This window comes from Panthera onca, chromosome B3, assembly GCF_046562875.1.
Source record: "Panthera onca isolate mPanOnc1 chromosome B3, mPanOnc1 haplotype 2, whole genome shotgun sequence".
Taxonomy (NCBI): domain Eukaryota; kingdom Metazoa; phylum Chordata; class Mammalia; order Carnivora; family Felidae; genus Panthera; species Panthera onca.
Window position 1 is genome coordinate 3173069 of NC_138344.1, and position 22217 is coordinate 3195285.

Consider the following 22217-nt stretch of genomic DNA (forward strand, 5'->3'; position numbering starts at 1 on the left):
GTGAAATGAGAGAACTATCTTGAAAGCATTCGTTCTATTTCAAAAATTATTTCACTACACGTATACCAGCATAGGAAGTAGCAGGATTCTCACACAGAGAGTCGTGACAGCGAGGCTTTTCTTTCCAGGAATTAACTTTATTTGTGCCAGCACTGCTCAGTTGAGTTCATACCTGAAGAACTGAGCCCCGAACGCCACGAGGCAGAGGTTCTTATACACTTTCTCTTTCTTTGTCTCCCATAGATGGTAACACACAAACATGCAGTCTGATTAAGCGGTCTCATGTTACAAGGTCGTGAGGGATGTTGTCACATACACGTATAGCCAAGTTGCCTCGAGTTTTTGTTTTTTCCTTAGGGAGGGGACCCTACCACAATGATATCAACACAATATCAACATAGCCACTTAGCTTACATGGACTCAGATTGGTGGGATACATATGCAAGCTTTTTAGTCGTCCACAAAGGTGTGAGGTCCAATTGGGTCTATGCAACAATTTGGAGCCATTCCCACAATAAGGGGAAAGAGAAAACATCTTTCTTCATACTTTTTCATGATGTCGCTATTATTCAAAGTAAAGATATGTTACTCATTTGATCATCCATTGAGAAGATCTTAAGCCCAGTCTTTTATTTGGACAAAACCACCGTGAATTTTGAACTTGCTTTTTTTTTTTCCAAGTAAACTTTTCATATTGAAATATAGATTCACAGGAAGTTGCAAAAATACTAGAGAGGTCCTATGCACCATTTTGCCCAAGGGAACAGTTACATCTTATATAATAACTACATTGCAGTACGAACACCAGGAAATCAACATTGGTAAAATGTGCACATTCCTATGCCATTTTATCACACATCACCGGGATGGAGACACAGCACTATTTCATCACCACAAAGATCTCTCTCCCGCATGTTATCTCTTCATTCACATTTGCTTTTATATGAACAGAAGGGCTTTTAGACCTCCTACAGAAAAATGTCAACAGTTTAACCAAAACAGCATTTCTACTTTTTGTAAAGGATATTTCTTTCTGGTCTAAGGTTAAAAAAAAAATGCAGGGGCGCCTGGGTGGCTCGGTCGGTTGAGCGTCCGACTTCAGCAAAGGTCATGATCTGGCGGTCCATGAGTTCGAGCCCCACGTCGGGCTCTGTGCTGACAGCTCAGAGCCTGGAGCCTGTTTCAGATTCTGTGTCTCCCTCTCTCTGTCCCTTCCCTGCTCATGCTCTGTCTCTCTCTGTCTCTCAAAAATGAATAAACGCTAAAAATTTTTTAAAAATGTATGGCCAGGGCCCGGGGTACATGCATTTCTGACCCCAGCTCTCTTTCCATCTCTGCCTTGGGTTTTCACTGTCTTGTTTCTAAAATGTGGAGTCAGAACAGACAATATCACAGATCTTCTGCTCTGAAACCTATACTTGATTCATGCATATTCAATGGCCCTTCGACCACCTTGAACCAAGGACACGACAGAACCCGAGCCCCAGGAAAGCTGAGAAAACACAACAAAACCGTCTGGCATCGGGGGCTGCTATCTGCACGCGGCTGTGTTTGGCTGTTTTCCTTTGATTTCTCTCCGCTCTCTGGAGCATCTGTGGGAATCCAAGAGCCCTGGACAGACTGCATAACATGCATTAGGAGACATCCCTGATTATGCCTGACAGGCAGGCTGGGAACCTCTCTGGGAAAATTCAGAGCTCCTTGATCTACAGGAGTCATTAGCGGTCGAAGAATACTGCCGGCTACTTTCAGCCACACAAAACCCTAACCACGCTGGCCCTGATCGCTACGACCACAGTGGATTTTTGGAAAGCGTGAGATTAAATTCATTTCCTGGTTCCAATGAAGATATAAAACTGTTACAAAGTGAGCTGTCAGAAAAACAAAGATGGGACACTAGAGATAGTAAGAAGGCCCCACACCGCATGGATTATCCCTCTGCAGTAAAGGAGGAGTAACAGTGAGCATTCTGGCAACATCAAAGCACACGGCGAAACTGGACAAAATCCATCCACACGGAGGGCTTGAAAGACACCGAGCTTCTAGACGGAGGTTCAGCCTGAAATGAGTTGAGGTTAAATGCAGATAGTGTTCGGCGGCTTCCACGGCTGTGCTGGGGTTGCTTCAGCACTGCGTTAGCCTCTGCTAGGATCACAGCTTCCTAAGTGTCATCGGAATGCGAGTCACAGCAGAGATGCCGGAATCTGGGAGGAAGGGGAAGGCCGGTCGGACATCCAGCCTTGAAAACCAAAGGCCAGCGTTTCTGTTAGTCTGGTCCTGGTGTTTTGTTTTGTTTTTGCTACCAAATCTATTCCGTTACTTGGACAGTGTCCAGGACTGTTAGGGGCAAGGGCATGAGAACTTCAGGGAGCAAACCCACTCTTTTTGCCCTTTTTTTAAGGGCAGGTGAATTATCCAAACCACTCTTTCCCTCCACTGACACATATATGCTCATGAAAAAACTGTCTTTATGGCTTTTTTTTTTTTTTCCAGAAGGTTTCCAGCTCTCTAGGTTGCAAATGCTGGCTGCATAGGTAGGACGTGGAAGGCAGGTTCTCTGATCGCTACTGTGTAGGAGTCAAAAGTGGGCGACTGAAGACAGGGGAAGGGATTTCATGAAAGGGGAGTTCATGGATACAAGTGATTCAGATCATATGGACTAACAGAGCCACTGTGATGAATCCACAGGTGAGGTGGAGACCGGGGGAAAGCAACAATTCAGATGATGTGTTGACTTATAAATCCATTTTTAAGTGTTTATTAATTTTGAGCTTTCTGCTGTATTTGACTGCAGCCCTATGTTGTGATGATGTACAATCCGTGGCTACTAAGAAATGCACACGGCCCTTCGGCTGATAGAGCTTTTCCGGACCCCTCCATGGTTTCTGCAGCAAGAGGGCTTGTCCTGGGTGGAGACCAGGAAGCCCCTAAACATACCCACCACTAAAGGCAGAGGGTGTGTGCCTTCGGCCCTGCTGTCCACCGCTGACTTCTTTCTCCTCCTCAGGCTTAAAAAGGTGGGGGGTTGCAGAGAAGAGTGAAGGAAAAGATGATGTGCGGTCTCCAACAGATAAAAGGAGAATCAGAAGTCAAGATGCTTTCAAATTCCCCAAATCTTCACAGCTCAAGTCTATGATGGTGCCTTTAAATAGTCTGATCCAGGGCACCTGGGTGGCTCAGCTGGTGAAGCACCTGACTTTGGCTCAGGTCATGATCTCCTGGTTCGTGAGTTCTGGCCCCATGTCAAGCTCTGTGCTGACAGCTCGGAGCCTGGAGCCTGCCTCCGATTCTGTCTCTCTCTCTCTCTTTCTCTCTCTCTCTCTGCCCTTCCCCTGTTCACACTGTCTCTCTCTCAAAATAAATAAACATCTAAAAAATAATAAATAAATAAATAAATAAATATTCTGATTCATTCCAGTTGTTTATCAGAGAGATATCTACAAAGATGATGGAAGCTTCTAGCTGCTTCCAGCGGAAGGGTGTGCACGGAGAAGCACCAGTCCAGGCATCTCTCTTTCAAAAGAGGTTAGCCTTCTGCTAACCATCCTCAAAAGGTCTCCTTAAATTCCAAGGCCACTAAAGTCCTGTTAGGTAAACATACTGAGCGTTCACACAGCTACGGCAGTCAGAAATACATCAAACTTAGGTTTCGAGTAGTGCTGCATTTAGAGTACATGTGACCAGACTCACTAGTCGTTTCCTTTGGTCACTCTGCATCTACGCTTGTATTTTTAGAGTCGACCCTTTAACAACACAGGTTTGAACCGCACAGGTCCACTGACACAGGGATTTATTTTCAAGAAACACAGTCCCAGTACTGTCCATGTGTTTTCTCTTCCTTAAGACTTTCTTAATCACATTTTCTTCTCTCTGGCTGACCTTATTGTAAGAATACTGTATATAAAACAGATAATATATAAAATATGTGTTAACTGTTTAAGTTGCCAGTAAGGCTTCTGCTCAACAATAGGCTGTTGGTGGTTCAATCCGGGGGGAGTCAAAAGTTTGACACAGATTCTCCACTGTGCAGGGGTTGGTGCCCTTAACCCCCACATGGTTCAAGGTCAACTGTACATGTCTACACATGGTCAAAAATGATTCTTTTTACCAATAATGCAGGTTTTCAGTTTATGGCACCATGCCTTCTCACATTTACTGCTAGTCAAACACATTTAATGCCAAAGCTTTGCTATAATAAAATCTCCTTCCCAGGAATCCTTTTATTGCGTCCATTTTTGATGTTTTAGGGAAATGGGGGACTATGTTGGGGCCAGGCTTTGGACAGGACTGGAAATTTAGGATCTGAACACCTCTAGGCAGTAGGTAAGACAGACATTCTGTAATTAAATTCCATTCCACAGCAAAGAGACTGACATTAACGTTACTGAGTGTTCTCAGTTCTTAATGATGTAGCCTTTTGGAAGGTTGTAGTTAATGCAGATCTTCAAAGAATGATTTATTTCAGCAAAGTAAGCTTTATTTCAGGAATGTATCTTTGTTTCAAATAAAAAATTAAGAAAACAGTTGTATAAATCAAGAAAATAAAACCACTTCTATATTTAGATGTTCAGAAATGCTAACTAAATCCTTTGTAAACGAAGCCAGTTCTAATCATCAGCAGAGAACGAGAACTTTCAGAAACCCTTCCAGAGTCAATTGCAAGACTGTTCAGAAGGAGAAATGTTCCAAACAACAGCTCTGTCACCTTGGGAGAAATGGGAACATTTTTGAGCCCTGTTCTTGGAACAGTGCCAGTTTTGAGTATAAAGCTATATTTAGTATGCCAGAACATATTTGCATGTAAATGAATATTTTCCCTCAAAGTATTCATTTTTACTTATTCTGTTTACCGTCTACCTATTCTGGTTTTGGAACTTACAAACCCATTTTTGCTTTTTGCAGCTGAATTTTGGGGAACTGCCTTAAGCATCATGAGAAAATTGGGCCCAGTTGCTGAAGATTTTTTAAACATCTTTTTGATACGTCATAAAATCCACATGCCATAAAATCTGCCCATTTAAACTGTAGTTTAACGATTTCAGTACATTCACAGAGTTGTGAAAACATCGCCATGATCTAAGTTTAGAACATTTTTGTCATCCCAAAGGAAATCCTGTACCCACGAGCAGTCATGCCCCCATCTCCCCACGAATCTGACTCCCCCAAGCCCCAGGCAACCATCAGTCTCCTTTCTGTCTCCATAGATTTGCTTATTCTGGACATTAGACATAGATGGAATCATATAACATGTGGCCCTTAGTATCTGGCTTCTTTCACATGTTTTCAACGGCCATCCACGTTGTAGCACAGGTCAGTCTTTCGTTGTCTGCTACAGCAAAGTAATGTTCTACATAGGCCACGTTTTATTTATCCATCCATCAGGTGATGGACATTTGGGCTGGTTTCACTTTATGGTTATTATGAATAATGCTACTATTAACACTCAGCACTTCGTAGTTTTGAATCCAAAATTGTATGTCACAACGGGATCCCTCAAATGATCCACAAGACTTGGGCCTGAATGATTTTTACCTGTTTTCAAAAAACCAAGTTCACATGTGTAAGGATGAAGATTTACTCTCATCAAGAGCTTTAGGCTGTAAGCCATTTTAAAAAGAAGCTGAGAGAATGTTGTGATGCTTCCTTGCAGAGAAAGTCTTGAATAAAGTAACCATTATATGATTGTAAACATTTTGGTATTTTAGTTAAAAAATATTGGTCACACTCTTCTGGTCATAATTCATAAAATGAAGTTAAGAGTAAAAAAAAAAAAAAAAAAAAAAAAACAAAAAACCTTTCAGACAATTATTCACCCTTACTGCCCCAAAGATATGCTCTTGCTTCTCTGACTTAGATCATAATGTACTGCAGAATTTCTTGGGTTTTTTTCTTTTCAAGATTTTAATCTATATTACTGGTGATCCTAAACATGTTTACTTAAACATTTTGACATCACCTTTTCTCAGAGAACATTTCTGGTTTGCATGAATTCAAAATACACACACACACACACACACACACACACACACACACACACACACATTTAAAAGCTACCAAAGATGTAAGATGCTTGTGGCCCAGAGAAAATTTTATAATCAAAAATCTAGGACAGCGGCTCGGAAGAAAAAAAGGCAAAAACTGTGTAGCACTTGGATCCAGTGGACCTTGATTTGTGTACCTTTAAAATAGTTATAAATACTGGTTTGTACTTTTAAGGAAAGAGATTGCTGAACTCAGTAAGCTTCCTCAAGGCCAGGGAGCCAGTCTTGGCACAAACCCATTCTCCTGAGAATAAGACTGAGGAAGTCCTGCCTCTGGCCACAAGGAGACCTTGGGAGAAAAGCAAACTTCGGTATTTCCTGTTCTTTTAGGTCCTAAGAGGACAGAAGACAAAGACAGAGGAGATGCCATCTGACTTTGGCCAAAGAAACAATATAGCGGCAATCTTCTATCATTTCAAACTCAGTATTCTGGGAAACCAGTGTTTACTCTCGCCGCCCCTGGACCCGATGTTGTGATGTGCTAGCAACAAAGCTTATACTTTTCAGCCATAATCACTGATATGGTTTTGTGTTTAAAAAAATTCTTTTTGTCCCAAACTGTTGAAATTTCTAGAAAACTCTTGAACCCCATTCTAATCTCCATGTAAAAATAGTTTATCCTCATTGTAACTTCATTTCTTCTCCCACAAGGGGATTAATTCTGACTGGTATATTTCCGTGCACTGGGGCAGAACAGAAAAATTCAGGGTATTGATCATTCCCTAGTGATGGAGACGATTTCAGAGTGGTTGGCAAAATCCTTGAGACGTTTGCCTACCGACCTGAGAACACAATGGAAGATTTTTGTTTTGGCTACATAAACTATCAGAAAATAAAAACATGTCAAGATTAAATTGTACTTACAAAGATGGGCCGGTCCTTTCAGTGTAATTCTTACACTTCGACTGCCTAAAGGAACAGCAATCACATTTTCTTCCCCTGGGAAAGAACACAAGACAAATACAGTAAACCTTGTGCGTGGAAGGCCTAACAACATAAGCAAGTCAGTGAAAACTGGGGGTATTTGCAAAGGGTTCTTTAACCACATTTTTGTCTTATTATCAAGCAATCTCTGGAAAGCACTTACTGTGTGGAAGGCATATTAATACTACTCATAATTTTATCTAAATGCGTTAAAAATTTTTTTAAGTTATTATTTATTTATTTTGAGAGAGAGAGAGAGAGAGAGAGAGCGAGTTGGGGAGGAGCAGTGAGAGAGAGAGAGAGAGAGAGAGAGAGACAGAGAGAGAGACAGAGAGAGAGAGAGAGAGAATCCCAAGGAGGCTCTGCACCATCAGTGTGGAGCCCAAGGCAGGGCTTGAACTCACGAACTGTGAGATCATGACCTGATCTGAAGTCGGACACTTAACCGACTGAGCTACCCAGGCGTCCCTAAAACTTTTTTTTAATGCTTATTTATTTTTGAGGGAGAAAGAGAAAGAACACAAGCAGGGGAGGGGCAGAGAGAGAGAGGGAGACACAGAATCCAAAACAGGCTTCAGGCTCTGAGCCGTCAGCACAAAGCCCAAAACAGGGCCCGGACCCAAGAACCACGAGATCATGACCTGAGCCGAAGTTGGATGCTGAACAAACTGAGCCCCCCAGGTGCCCCTTAAATGCATTTTTAAAAGACTAAATTAAAATTGAAAATCAATGCTACCACCTGTTCAGCCTCCATCTCCAGGCCTCATTCAAGTGCTCTGATGGGGGGTGGTCCACACACTAGGGCCCTCGGGCTAAGCCTGGCCACACTCATTCACTTATGTCCTTTACCCACAAAGGCAGGACTGGGTGGTTGTAAGCGAGAGAGCAAGGCTCACAGGCCTAATCTCTCTACTATCTAGCCCTTCACAGAAAAAAGTCTGAAGATCCCTCGCCTAGGTAATCGCCTTGTGGAAATCCTAGTCTTTAGAGATGTTCTTTTCTTCCATGCTGTTACGCATTCTGAAATTAATTTTCACGGCTACATGATAATCTGGGCTCATGTATAAAATTTTACCCCAGCAGTCCCCCATTTGAACATTAAGTCTGTTACTCCATGATATTAGCCTGTTATCATTGATATGAATTACTCAGAGCACAGACTGTTTTTGTGTAACTTCCAGAGAACACATTTTTTTTTTTTTTTGATAAATTCTGGGACAAAATGGTTGGATCAAAGGATGTTACTATGTTTGCTGACTTGTCTGTAAGTGTTCATTACATAAAAATACCTGTTTATTACGGGAAATTGAAAAAAATGCAAACAAGCAAGGAGATAAAACCATTTCTAATCCTGCTGCCCAGAGATTATCACCTCTAACACTTGGATAAATATTCTTTCCAGATTTTGTTTGTTTGTTCCTAATATACATAGGTGCAAAACAAAACAAAACAATGAACACTATTTAAATGTCCACTATTAAGGGCAGAGGTGAAACAAACAGTGATACACACATACTCAGGAATACTCTACACCTGATAAAAGTAAAGATAAGAAGCTATCGGACTTGATGTGGAATTAAAGCCAACATACATACTGATGACTAAAAAAGGGAAGCTAAAAAATAATATATGTGGGCAATGATTTCTTGGATAAGACACCAAAAGCACAGGCAACAAATAAAAACAAATAAATTGGACTATATCACAATTAAACTTTTGTGCATCAGAGGATACTATGAACAAGAGTAAAAACGGAACGGGAGAAAATATTTACAAATCACATATCAGATAAGGGGTGAATATCCAGAACATACGAAGAACTTGTACAACTCAACAATGAATAATCAACCCAATGTAAAAACGAGCAAAGGACTGGAACAGACATTTCTCCAAAGAGAATATACACATGGTCATTAAGTGCATAAAAACATGCTCAACATCACTACTCTTTAGGGAAATGCAAAGCAAAACCACAATGAGATCCCACGTCATACCTATTAGGATGGCCATTATAAAAAAAAACATAAAATAAAACCAGAAAATAATCCTTAGGATGAGGAGAAATCGGAATACCCATGAACCATTGGTGGGAATATAAAATGGTTCTACCACCAGAAAGAACAGTTCCTCCAAATATTATATACAGAACTACCATATGATTCAGCAATTCCACGTCTGGGTTCAAACTCCAAAGAACTGAAAGCAGGGATTCAGACAGAGACTTGCATACCCATGTTTACAAAATTATTTACAATAGTCAAAGGCAGAAGCAACCCAAGTGTCCATCCACAGATGAGTGGAAAGACACCACGTGGTAAATACATATAATGGAATAGTATTCGTCCTTAAAGGGGGCAATTCTGACACATGCTGCGTAACACGGATGAACCACAAAGATGTTATGCTACGTGAAATAAGCCAGTCACAAAAGGATAAATATTGTATAATTCCATTCGTATGAGTAGTCAAGTTCACAGAGACAGAAAGGAGAATGGTGGGTGCCAGGAGTTGGGGTAGGAGACAATGGAGAGTTCTTGTTTGTTTAGTGGGTACAGACTTTCAGTTTGCAAGATAAAAAAGGCTGGAGACAGGGAGACAGATGGTGGTAATAATGGTTACACACCAACGTGAACGTATTTAATGCCACTGAACGACACACTTAAAAATGATTAACATGACTGGGGAGCCTGGGTGGCTCAGTTGGTTAAGCGTCCAACTTCTGCTCAGGTCATGATCTCACAGCTTATGGGTTCAAGCCCTGCATCAGGCTCTGTGCTGATGGCTCAGAGCGTGGAGCCTGCTTCTGCTTCTGTGTCTCCCTCTCTCTCTGCCCTTCCCCCACTCACACTCTGTCTCTTTCTGTGTCAAAAATAAGTAAACATTAAAAAAAAATTAAAAAATGATTAACATGATCAATTGTAGGTTATGCATAATTTACCACATTAAAAATGTGTAAGACACAAACTCATTATAAAGTACATGTGTTTAAGTATTGCATTCTCATGTATATGTAATTTTTTTTAAATTTTTTAATGTTTATTTATTTTTGAGAGAGACAGAGCATGAGCACGGGAGGGGCAGAGAGAGAGAGAGGGAGACGCAGAATCTGAAACAGTTCCAGGCTCTGAGCTGTCAGCACAGAGCCCAATGTGGGGCTCAAACCCACAAACTGTGAGATAATGACCTGAGCCAAAGTCAGACACACAACCAACTGAGCCACCCATGGGCACCTCCGTGTATATGTAACTTATAGCAATATATACATGTATATATTATAATACATTGTGTTGTATATGGATACATGGAATAACACGGTATAAATATAATAATATGAGAATGCATAGCACTGTGCAATTGCATACCAGAAAATAACAGAGTGAGATTTTAATTATTTAATCCTTTAAATTCATGGAAGAGTTTTCACCAAACTGTTGACAGTGGTTAACTCTGGGGAAAGGGATGAAAGTTCCAGAAATTACTGAAGAAGACCATAGTTCTGTATTTTTTTTACTTTTGTATAATGGCAATGTACTGATGAGTTACTTTTCAAATACAATATTATAAAGCTAGTAACATTTTTTACAAAAGAAGATAGAAACTGGAAAAAAAAAAAAAAAAAAAAAAAGGACCAGGGCCAAAAAGTTTTACTGGATGAGTTTTGGAAAACCTTAAGTAAATAGGTACGTTGCACATAAAAAGAAGACTGAGGGGCACCTGGGTGGAGTCTTTTGGGTGTCTGACTTCAGCTCAGGTCATGATCTCGCGGTTTGTGGGTTCAAGTCCTGCACCGGGCTCTATGCTGACAGCTCAGAGCCTGGGGCCTGCTTTAGATTCTGTGTCTCCCCCTCTCACTGTCCCTCCCATGTTCATGCTCTGTCTCTCTCTGTCTCTCAATAATAAATAAACGTTAAAAAAATTTTTAAAAAAAGATGGAAAGGTTCTCAGTAATATATAACTAAAATAACTCAGATACCCAAACCAAACACAGCACAAAAATAAACAGATGAACCAAATCTTATTTATGATCATAGATATAAAAATAACTAAAACAAAGCAAATTAATTACAGATTGTATCACAAGAATTATGTACCATGACTAAACAGAATATATGCTAAAAACCATTGATTTAACATGATAAAAACTTGTTAACATAATTGGTTATATTAAGAGATCAAAAAAGTTAAATGTTATGATCATTAAATGAATATGAGAAGGTATTTGATGAAATTCAGCATACATTATAAGATTCCTACTAAAGCCAGGAATAGAAGGAAGCATCCTTAATTTAATAAAGAATCAGAAGCATGAGCAGACTTAGTGGTGAAACATTAGAATTATTTCCATGTAGTCAGGAACAAAATGAGGATTATCGTCACCATTTTTTTCCATACTCTTCTGGGGATCACTTTCTTACTCAATGTAATTAGAAAACAAATAACATATAAAAATATATATTGGAAAGAAAATTTTTTAATGCCATTATTTGTAAATTGTCTAAGTAAAAATTCAAGAAGAAAAATCCATTACAGGTCAATATCCCTGTAGAATATAGATGAAAAAATTGTCAACAAAATACTAGCATACCACATTCAGCAGCACGTTAAAATGATCATTCACCAAAATCATGTGGGATTTATTTTCCTAGGATGCAAGGACGGTTCGATATACAATCAATGTGATACATCACATTAACAGAATAAACGAAAAGAATCATATGATCATCTCAATAGAAACAGAGAAAACACATCTAACAAATTCAACATCCACTCATGATAAAAACTCTTAACAAATTAGGGATAGAAGGAACATATCTCAACATATTAAAGGCAGTATATGACAAGCCCACAGCTAGCATCATATTCAATGGTGAAAGGTTGAAAGCTTTTCCTCTAAGATCAGGAACAACACAGACATTCCCATTCTCACCACTTGTATTCAACACAGCACTGGAAGTGCTAGCTGGAGTAGCAAGGCAAGAAAGAGATAACAGGTATCACAATTGGAAAAGAAGAAGTAAAATTGTCTCTATTTGCAAGTGACATGATTTTATATAAAGACCCTTGAACAATGCAGAGATTAGGGACACCAATCACTCACGCCATCAAAAATCTGCCTATAAATTCCTCAAAAACTTAACTGCTAATAGCCTACTCTTGATCAGAAGCCTTACCAAAAACATAAACAGTTGATGAATGCATATTTTGTATGATACATGTATTATACACTACATTCTTACAATAAAGTAAGCTCAAGAAAAGAAAATATTAAGAAAATCATAGCAAGAGGAAATACATTTACAGGACTGGACTGTATTTATCAAAACAAAAATGCACATGTAAGTGGACCCATGCAGTTCAAACCCATTGCTGTTCAAGTGTCAACTATCTCGAAAATCCAAAGACATGGCCAAAAACATGTTGATCTAATAACAAATTCAGTAGAGTTGCAATATACAAAATTAGCATACAAAAATCAATAGCACTTCTATACACTAAAAGTAAATCTGAAAAAAAGTAAAGAAAGTGATCTCATTTACCATAGCATCAAAAACAATACTTAGGAATCAATTTAACTAAGGAGGTGAAAGATCTCTACTCTGAAAACTGCGAGACCATGATGAAAGAAACTGAAGATACATATACATCTAAAGGCATCTTAAGTTCATGGGCTGGAAGAATTAGTATTGTTAAGATGTCAATACTACCAAAGGCCATCTATAGATTTGATACAATCCCTTTAAGATTCCAACAGCATTTTTTACACAAGTAGAAAAAATAGTCCTAAAATTTACATGGAACCACAAAAGACAGTAAATAGCCAAAGAAATCCTGAGAAGGAAGAACATAGCAGGAGGCATCAAACTTTTGGATTTCAAAGCTAGACTTAAAAGGCTACACTTATTAAAACAGTGTGGTATATAATAACAACAACACAAACAGACCAACAAAAAGTATTAAGAGCCCAGAAATAAACCCAAGCACATACAGTCAACTAATACTTGACAATGGAGCCCAGGATACTCAACGGAGCAAAGATGGTCTCTTCAATAAACGTGTTGGAATAATTGGATTTTTACACATAAAAGAATGAAACTGGACCGATACCTTACACCATTAACAAAAATTAACCTGAAATGGGGCACCTGGGTGGCTCAGTTGGTTAAGCATCCAACTTCAGTTCAAGTCATGATCTCACAGATTGTGAGTTCGAGCCCCACCTCAGGCTCTGTGCTGACAGCTCAGAGCCTGGGGCCTGCTTCGGATTCTGTGTCTCCTCACCTTTCTCTCTGTCCCTCCCCTGCTTGATCTCTGTCTCTCTCTCAAAAATAAACATTATTTTTTTTTAATTAACCTGAAATGAATTAGAGATTTAAATGTAAGAGAGGGGCGCCTGGGTGGCTCAGTTGGTTAAGCGGCCGACTTCAGCTCAGGTCACGATCTCACGGTCCATGAGTTCGAGCCCCGCGTCGGGCTCTGGCCTGATGGCTCAGAGCCTGGAGCCTGCTTCCGATTCTGTGTCTCCCTCTCTCTCTGCCCCTCCCCCGTTCATGCTCTGTCTCTCTCTGTCTCAAAAATAAATAAAACGTTAAAAAAAATTTTTTTTTAAATGTAAGAGATTTAAATGGGAAACCAGGAAACTCTGGAAAAAAACATAGGAATAAATGCTCCTTGACATGGGTCTTGTCAACACTTTTATTGCACAAGCAATAAAATAAAAGATAAACAAATGGGACTACATCAAACTAAAAAGGTTTTGCATAGCAAAAAAAACCATCATCAAAGTGAAAAGACAACCTATGGAATGGGAAATATTCTTGTAAACCATATATCTGATAAGGGGTTAATATCCAAAAGTTATAATGAATTCATACAACTCAATAGCAAAACAAACAAATAAAAACCCAATTTTAAAATGGGCAAAAGACATGAATAGTCATATCTCCAAAGAAGATATATGAAAGACCAATAGGTACTTGAAAAGATTCTCAACACTCCTGGCCATCAGAAAAATACAAATTAAAACTACAATGAGCCATCGCCTCATGCCTGTCAGAATGGCCAGAATCAAAAAGACAAGAGATAACAAATGCTGGCACAGATGTGGATAAAAGGAAACCCTTCTGCACTGTTGGTGGGATTATAAATTGTAACACCTACCATGGAACACAGTATGAAGGATCCTCAAAAAACTAAAATTAGAACAATTATATGATCTAGCAACTCCACTTCTGGGAATATATCCAAAGGAAATGAAAACACTAACCCAGAAAGATATCTGCACCTGCATGAGCACTGCAGCATTATTTACAAAAGTCAAACGTGGAAATCAATAGATGAACAGATACAAGTCAATCTATGCCTATGTCTATGTCTATGTCTATATAAATGTATGTGTACACACACACATACACACACTGGAATATTATTCAGCCATAAAAAATGCGGAAATCCTACCATCTGCAAGAATATGGGTGGACCCTGAAGGCATAATGCTAAGTGAAATAAGTCAGATGGAGAAAAAATACTGTATGATTCCACTCATATGCGGAGTCTAAAAACAAAACAGAACAAAAAACAAATCCATAGACAAAGAGATCCAACTTGTGATTACCAGAGACAGAGGGAGAGGGGAGGGGGAATTGGAAGAAAGTGATCAAAAGGTACAAGCTTCCATTTCCAAGAAATTTAAGACTAGGGATGTAATGTACAGCATGATGATGTTAGCTAACCATGATATAGAACATATAGGAGAAATTTTCTCATCACAAGGAGAATTTTTTTTTCCTCTTTCCTTTTCTTATTTCTTTTCTTTTTATTGTATCCATAGGAGGAGATGAATGTTAGCTAAACCTCCATGGTAATCATTTCACAAAATATGTAAGTCATGTTGTATGCTTCAAACCTATACAGTGATGTTTGCCATTTACTTTTCAATAAAACTGGGGAAAAACACTATAACTCCCCCAAAATTCAGAAAGTATTGATATTAAATAAACTGTTTTCCTGCATTTTAATTAATATTTAATTATATACTATAATGATATTTTATAGCTAATATATATTAGACTTATTAAAAGGTTAATATATTAATACACAATATTGCATACATATACATACACTCTAGTATTTATTCCTAGCCTGTCTCCTAAAAATCCAAAAAATATTAACCAACTCAGTAGCAATGAACACCCATGCATCCATAGGGTGTCTCCAAATACCATTTCCCACTAAAAAGAACCAGCGCATCTTTAAAGAAATGGTTCTGTCCAGGTCTGGGTCAGAAAATGAACTAGATAATCCTAGAACACTATGGAATAACAAAAGTACAGGAGCTCTCAAAGACGTGAGTCATGTGAACTGAGCTGGAATTACATGAAAGGGAGTCAACATAAGAGTATCCAACTGGGCAAAAATGTGACAACTTGAACATTAATAAGAATAATAACTGCAATGGAGCAGATCACATGAAATATGTTTAAATCCTTAAGCTCATACTAACACTGGAAAAAAATCACTGGTCACATTTTGAGGATGCTACAAGCCAACTCATTATTTTGAAAAATGGTAAATAAAGACAAAAGAACAATGCATTTACCATGCCTTTCCACACAAATTACACTTCAGGGAAACCAAATAGTTTATAAGGTGAAGTTTTTCTTTATAGAAGTATCCAAGCTGATAAATGAAGCACTTACATAATATTATCATTTATACATTAATTATCACTGATGGCTATAACATCACAATAAGACAGAAAACCATATATCATGTGCCTCATAATATGATGTGATAGGAAATGCATAATACCAGCTTTAAACTATTCTTACCAGAACAAGCAAATACACTGGAATATGATCAAGCCTTTACATCTAACTACCTATTCACACGAAATGTATAGTGCAAAGGAACATAATATACCACATCATGGAAATGTAATGAGAAAAATATAGATTATGGGAAAACCTGTTAGACAAATAAACAGTTTCCTTAACAAATAAATCTCAAGGGAAAAAAATAGAAGGGTGTGCTTATAATGAAAAATGAATTAAACATAATTAAGAATAAAAAGAGAGAAGAACATACTTCTAATTAAAACATAATGAAGAGACATAACATCCAAATGCAACATACAGACCTTATATAGAGACTAACTTGAATAAGTAAGCAAAAATGATGGAGTAAGGACTCTGAAAGCCACTCTTTCATGAAAATACTAGGAAAAAATGGTCAGAATTCACCGTTTCAAAATTCTGGAAAGTAACTTAAGGCTTGTAGAGCAAAGCCTGAGCTCAAATCTGAGAAAAATTGATTAAAGAAAATCCCCTGATAAGAACAACAGATTTTGTGGCATTTTAAATTGCCTGTTCCCATATTCCCCATTCTCAGCCTCTGTTGTAACCTTAAAGACCAACAGCATTATCGCTGTGAAAATCAGCAGCCCAGAAGATGCCAAGAGATGCTGCAGGGGCAGAATATGGTTGGAGCTCCTTCAAAGCCCCAATTCTCAACTGTCATTGCTTGACTTGCACAGTGGTTCCCTGGAGGGCCTCACTCACAAAGATGTCTTTATTTTACGTACCTAGGGGCCTGCCCAGTACAAACAGCCTTTTCCTGAGGGGCGCTTGTCCAAAACAATCAGAGGCAATTTGTTAACACTGAGGCTGCCCAAGGTGGTAGATAACAGTTGAAGAAAACCATAAGCTATCCAAAAAGCTTAAAGGGGAAATCTGGAGAAATAGAGATGCCCACAGGGAGCTTTGGAAAGCTCCATCGTATTCCTGGGAATCTAGAAGGCCACACATACAGGCTGGGCTATATGCACGTCAGGGCTGTGAGTATACTCAGAAAAGACCTGAAAAGGCCCTACGTTCTCACCCCTGGCTGACCTTGAGGCTCTGCAACCAGAAGGAAGTGTAGGTTATAACAGAGTTGTCAGATGTCTTGAGTGTTGAACTGTGCCTCCACACATACATAGAGCCTTTCAGCAAAGACTTGTTGATTTCCGACATTTTAAGTCTCTATCCAATCACTAGTTGACCGCTAAACCAACTGAGCACAGTCTTCAGTAGCTACATGGGACAAAGGATACAGACCTCACAAAATTGGGTCCGAGAAAATCACTAAACAAACAGTAGCCACCAAGAGTGACACACTTGGGGTGGGGTGGGGTGGGGTGGGGCAGGGAGAATCTGATTTCCAGGTATGCAACATTATATTGAAGATGTCTAACTTTCAACAAAAAGTTACAAGACCTACAAAAGAAATAAGAAAGTATGGCTCATACACAGGAAAAATAAAAGCAACCAATAGGAACTGTATCTAAATAAGCCCAGAGTTGGAATTTTAGACAAAAACCTTACAAGCTATTTTAAATATGCTCAAAGAACTAAAGGAAATCATATTTAAACTGAACAAGTAAACTATAATATTTATGAGATGACCTGAAAAAAGTGAACACAGACTGGATATTTGATGATACTAAGGGATTAGTTAGTGTTAATTTTTAGATACAATAATGGCTTTGTGATTACGTTTTTAAAGAGTCCTAATTTAGGGGTGCCTGGGTGGCTCAGTCGGTTAAGCACCTGACTTCAGCTCAGGTTGTGATCTTGCCGTTCTGAGTTTGAGCCCCATACCAGACTCTGTGCTGACAGCTTAGAGCCTGGAGCCTGCTTAGGGTTCTGTGTCTTCCTCTCTCTTTGCCCTACCCCACTCACGCTCTGTCTCTCTCTGTCTCTCAAAAATGAATAAACGTTAATTTTCTTTTTAAAAGAGAGTCTTAATTTAGAAGAATAAAGGTCTAAGATTTAAACTTAATACTCTGGAAAATATATAAAAAAATAAAACAGAAATCATGATATGATTGTCAGACAAAGTTTAATTCAAGGGAAAAACACATTAAATATTTAAAGGAAGAGCACTTCATAATAATCTAGGGAATAATTCAGCTATCATGACCTTCATATATGCTTTAGATACATGGTACTGAAATATATGAAGCAAAATATATAGGAACATAAGGAGAAATAGGAGAAAATGCCTATTAATAATAAGACAATAATACACAACGTGGGGCTTAAACGCACAACCCTGAGATCACGACCTGAGAAGGGACCTAGACTCGGGACACTCAACCGACTGAACCATGGAGGTGCCCCATATCTTTCGATTCTTTAAAAAAAATTTTTTTTAATGTTTATTCATTTTTGAGAGAAAGACAGAGTGTTAGCAGGGGAGGGGCAGAGAAAGGGAGACACAGAATCTGAAGCAGGCTCCAGACTCTGAGCTGTCAGAACAGAGCCTGACCCAGGGCTCGAACTCACGAACCAATGAGACCGTGACCTGAGCTGAAGTCGGATGCTTCACCGACTGAGCCAACCCAGGTGCCCCAAGAATTAAAATGACCAGAAGATTATGAAAAGATGCCCAACTCACTGGTAATCACAGAAATGCAAACTGAAAACAAGATACATTTCGCTTATCCCATTAGTAAAAATGAAATGCTCTCATAAATTTTAATCTGTTTGTGAGGATGACGGTAAATCCTACGGGAGGAAAAATTAGCAGTGTCTTTGAAAAATAAAAACATATAATCAAAGATACACTTGTACAAAGGTGAACAAGCAGAGCAAAACCAAGAAAAAAACCTAAATGTTCATTAATACGAGTCTGGTTAAATAGATCATGGCACATCTTCCTAGGCCATCACTTTAAAAAGATAAAGCAGACTTTTGAGAACTAATAGGAAAAACCTCAGTGATAAAATTCAGTTGTAAAAAAATTATATTTAATGATCGGTTCTGTATGGCTCTCAAATGCATACGTGTATGAAGATCTGTGTTATGTTATTCACACAGGACAAACACGACTCATAAGACACAACAGCCCAAGCTCGTAAAGATTTTGCAAGAGTGCTCAGCCCAAGTGATGTGCCCGAATAGGTTTCTGTCAGCTCGGAGAAAGCCTTCAAATTTACATGCATTTTCAGAACAAACTTTTATTGCATATACAATGTGCTATTTGTTTACTGTACAAAATTTACAGCATCCAGGCAAAGGAAATAAGCATGTCATGAATCAGTCACAACACCGATATGTTATCATATTATTGTGTATTCTTCTTGGGGTGCTGGGAAAATGGTGACTATGTATGATATATATTAATAACTCATGGTAACATTAATTAATATTACGGTATCGTTTAATTAATTAGTTAAAACATTAAGGAATATTTTTTTCTAAAAATATGAAAAGGGACAGAAGGATATACTCTGGAAGGTAAAAGTCACCCTCTATGACCTCACAAACTCCAAAGCAATTCCATTCTTTAGGGGCTGGCACTACAGATATTCGTTATGTGTGTGCGTGCGTGCTCTAACCACCACCCGCTGACTGTTACACACTCAAGTGAAACCTTTCAGACCAGAACCCGTGGCATGTGATTTTAGCCAGAAGAGCTCAAACCTGGGAACAAATGTTCTGCTGCGTAGAAGGCAACGAATCCCCAGCTGTTCACAGTACTAACCTTGGAGAGAAGCGGACATTGTAGGGCAGCCGGGACAGGGGACGGCTAGGGATGGGGGGCAACCTATAATCCAGTGTTAAGGATTTAACGTCCCTAGAATTACGGGAAAAGAAACCTGTACTTCCAGTGTTAAACACCTTCTCCCAAGGGGCAATCTCCTATCATTTCTGTAACTCTCCCGGACAGCGCGATACATCTGAGGAAGTCTCGGTGATACTTTTATAGGGTTGTACCTCCCAGAAGCACCTGGAGGACTTGTTAAAGCACAGATTCCTGCCCCAGCCATTGAAATCCTGACCCAGAAGCAAAGGGTGAAACTCAAGAATGTGCCCATCTCGCAGCCTCCCAGGGGTGCCGATTCTGCACGCTTGTGAGCCCTGCTGTGCGTAGCACTGATATGGGGCGGAGAGAGGGGAGACGCCGGTCCTGATGACAGTAAGGGAGGCCTGTGCCACGGTCACAAACTTGTCAGCATGGCTTCACCTTTCCTGCAGAAATGGCAGAGCTCTCTACCTTTGACCAGAAATACAGTGAGGAGTCTAGGAAGACAGAGGACTTTGAGGAGGGAGGTACCAATGGTACAATAGTACCTCCATAGCACTAGGGAAAAAAAAAATGTCAATGGGCTTTGTAAAAGCAGCTTCAATTAGTAGCGGGCACAGCAGGCTGTGGTTTGAGAAGTAAAGTGACAGTGAAAGAGCAGAGCAGAAGTATAAGCAGTTTTGCCAAAAGCTGTCAGGAAAGGTAGGTGAAAGATTAGGGTAGCAGCGAAAGGTGTGGAGAATTTAAAAATACCTATATTTTTATATGTGATGCACACACAATCGTTAAAATCATACTTGCTTGACATCACTCATCCTCAGGGAAATGCAAATTAAACCCACAGTGAGAGATGACTGTGCACTTGTCAGAACAGCGAAAATCAAAAACAAGAAGTAACAAGTACCGGGGAGGGTATGGACAAGGAGGAACCCTCGTGAACTGTTGGTGGGAATGCAAACTGGTGCAGGCACTGTGGAAAACAGCGTGGGGGTTCCCCAAACATTAAAAATAGAATTACCATATAATTCACTAATTCCACTCCTGGGTATTTACCCAAAGGAAATGAAAACACTAATGTGAAAAGATATACGCACCCCTATGTTTACTGAGGCACTGTTCACAATAGCCAAGATATGGAAACAGCCCAAGTGTCCATTGATTGACGAATGGATGAAGAAGAGGCGATATATATATACAATGGAATATTACTCAGCCATAAAAACGAATGAAATGTTGCCATTTGCAACCATGTGGACGGAGCTGGAGAGTGCCACGCTAAATGAAAACAAGTCAGACAGAGAAAGACAAATACCGTATGATCTCATTCATATGTAAGAATTCAAGAATTCAAGAAAAACAAACGAACAAAGAAAAGAAAAGGGGACCAAAACAAACAAATAACCCAGATTCGAAAATACAGAGAACACGCTGATGGCCACCGGAGGGGAGGGAGGCGGGGGTGGGTGGGTGAACTAGGGTATGGGGACCAGGAGTGCACCTGTCGTGATGAGCACTGAGAAGTGTACAGAATTGTTGAATCGCTATATTGTACACCTGAAATATGCCACTTTGTGCTAATTGGATACAAAATTATACTTGCATTTAAAGTGGGAGAAATCTGGGGTCTCTTTTAACCCTGATGGGAAAGGAAGAGAGGGAGGAGGGATAGAGGAGAGAGAGGAGATCATGGGCGGCGTGAGATCTCTGAGGAAGCAGAGGGGCTGGAATCCAGAACACAGATGGAGAGATTAATTAGCCCCGGAAAGAAAGACCCTTGTGCTTCTAGAACAGGAGGCAGCAAGGCATGATTGCACACAGCTGCAGGGCGAGGTCTCTTCGGGTGGTTTCTGTTCTACTGAGACGTTCTTCACAATCTTCTCTGGAGTCTAGCATACAATCAGTTTTTCTAAATGGCCCATAACTGCTTGAAAAGACAGTATATTCCCCCCAAATGTAATGTTCAGAAATACCCCGTTCATGTAACAATAATTACATTGCGTGTCAAAGTTTCTCATCGTAGTTACTTCTTCCAATTTCTTCTTACACACTTAAAGGTTTTTTTTTCTTCTTTATATGTTTTGACGGAACGGCATTTGTTTGCAAATTTTGAAAACTGATTTTTGATTACCGATGGATCTAAAGTACTCACCTTTGTTATTTTCCTTTTTGCCTGAAATTCTACTCGCTCTGATATAAATACGGCAATCATGCTTTGTCTGTCTGGTCTATCACAATCCTCCTGGTCAATTCCCCTTCAGTCTGGAGCCACCCAGAGCTGGAGATCGTGCAGGAGGGAGGAGGCTAAGTGCAGCGGGAGCAGGCTGATCCTTGTGTTTCCGGGCACGCTACATATAGACCATTTAACGTGTCTTATCACAAGTTTGCAAAAGAGACCACCAATCAGATCTGACTCGGAGGCCACTTTAACATATACTTTCTAATGGCATAGGATCCAATGGTTGAGAACGTAGCGCATGGAGGGAAGACTCCTTCTCTGTCCCATCCTACAATATGATGGCAATAGGTCCACGTCTGGGAGCACTCAGATTTGGTGGTGGTGGGGACGGCGGTGGTGGTGACAGATTACGGGTTCTGGCTGAGTATTTTCAGTGTTTGAACTATTCCAAAACGTGTTTAACATTTAAATTCAAGTTAGTTAACATACAGTGTCGTCTTGGCTTCAAG

General features: G+C 39.5%; 1 protein-coding gene across 1 annotated transcript in view; it reads right to left on the reverse strand.

Moving 5' to 3' along the window:
- Positions 1 to 22217, reverse strand: part of ADAMTSL3 (ADAMTS like 3) — a 355200-nt gene that overhangs the window by 160898 nt on the left and 172085 nt on the right. Inside the window, exon 8 of the mRNA XM_060617520.3 lies at positions 6906 to 6980. Coding sequence (XP_060473503.3) covers positions 6906 to 6980 — 75 coding nt within the window. The remainder of the gene's footprint in view (positions 1 to 6905; positions 6981 to 22217) is intronic.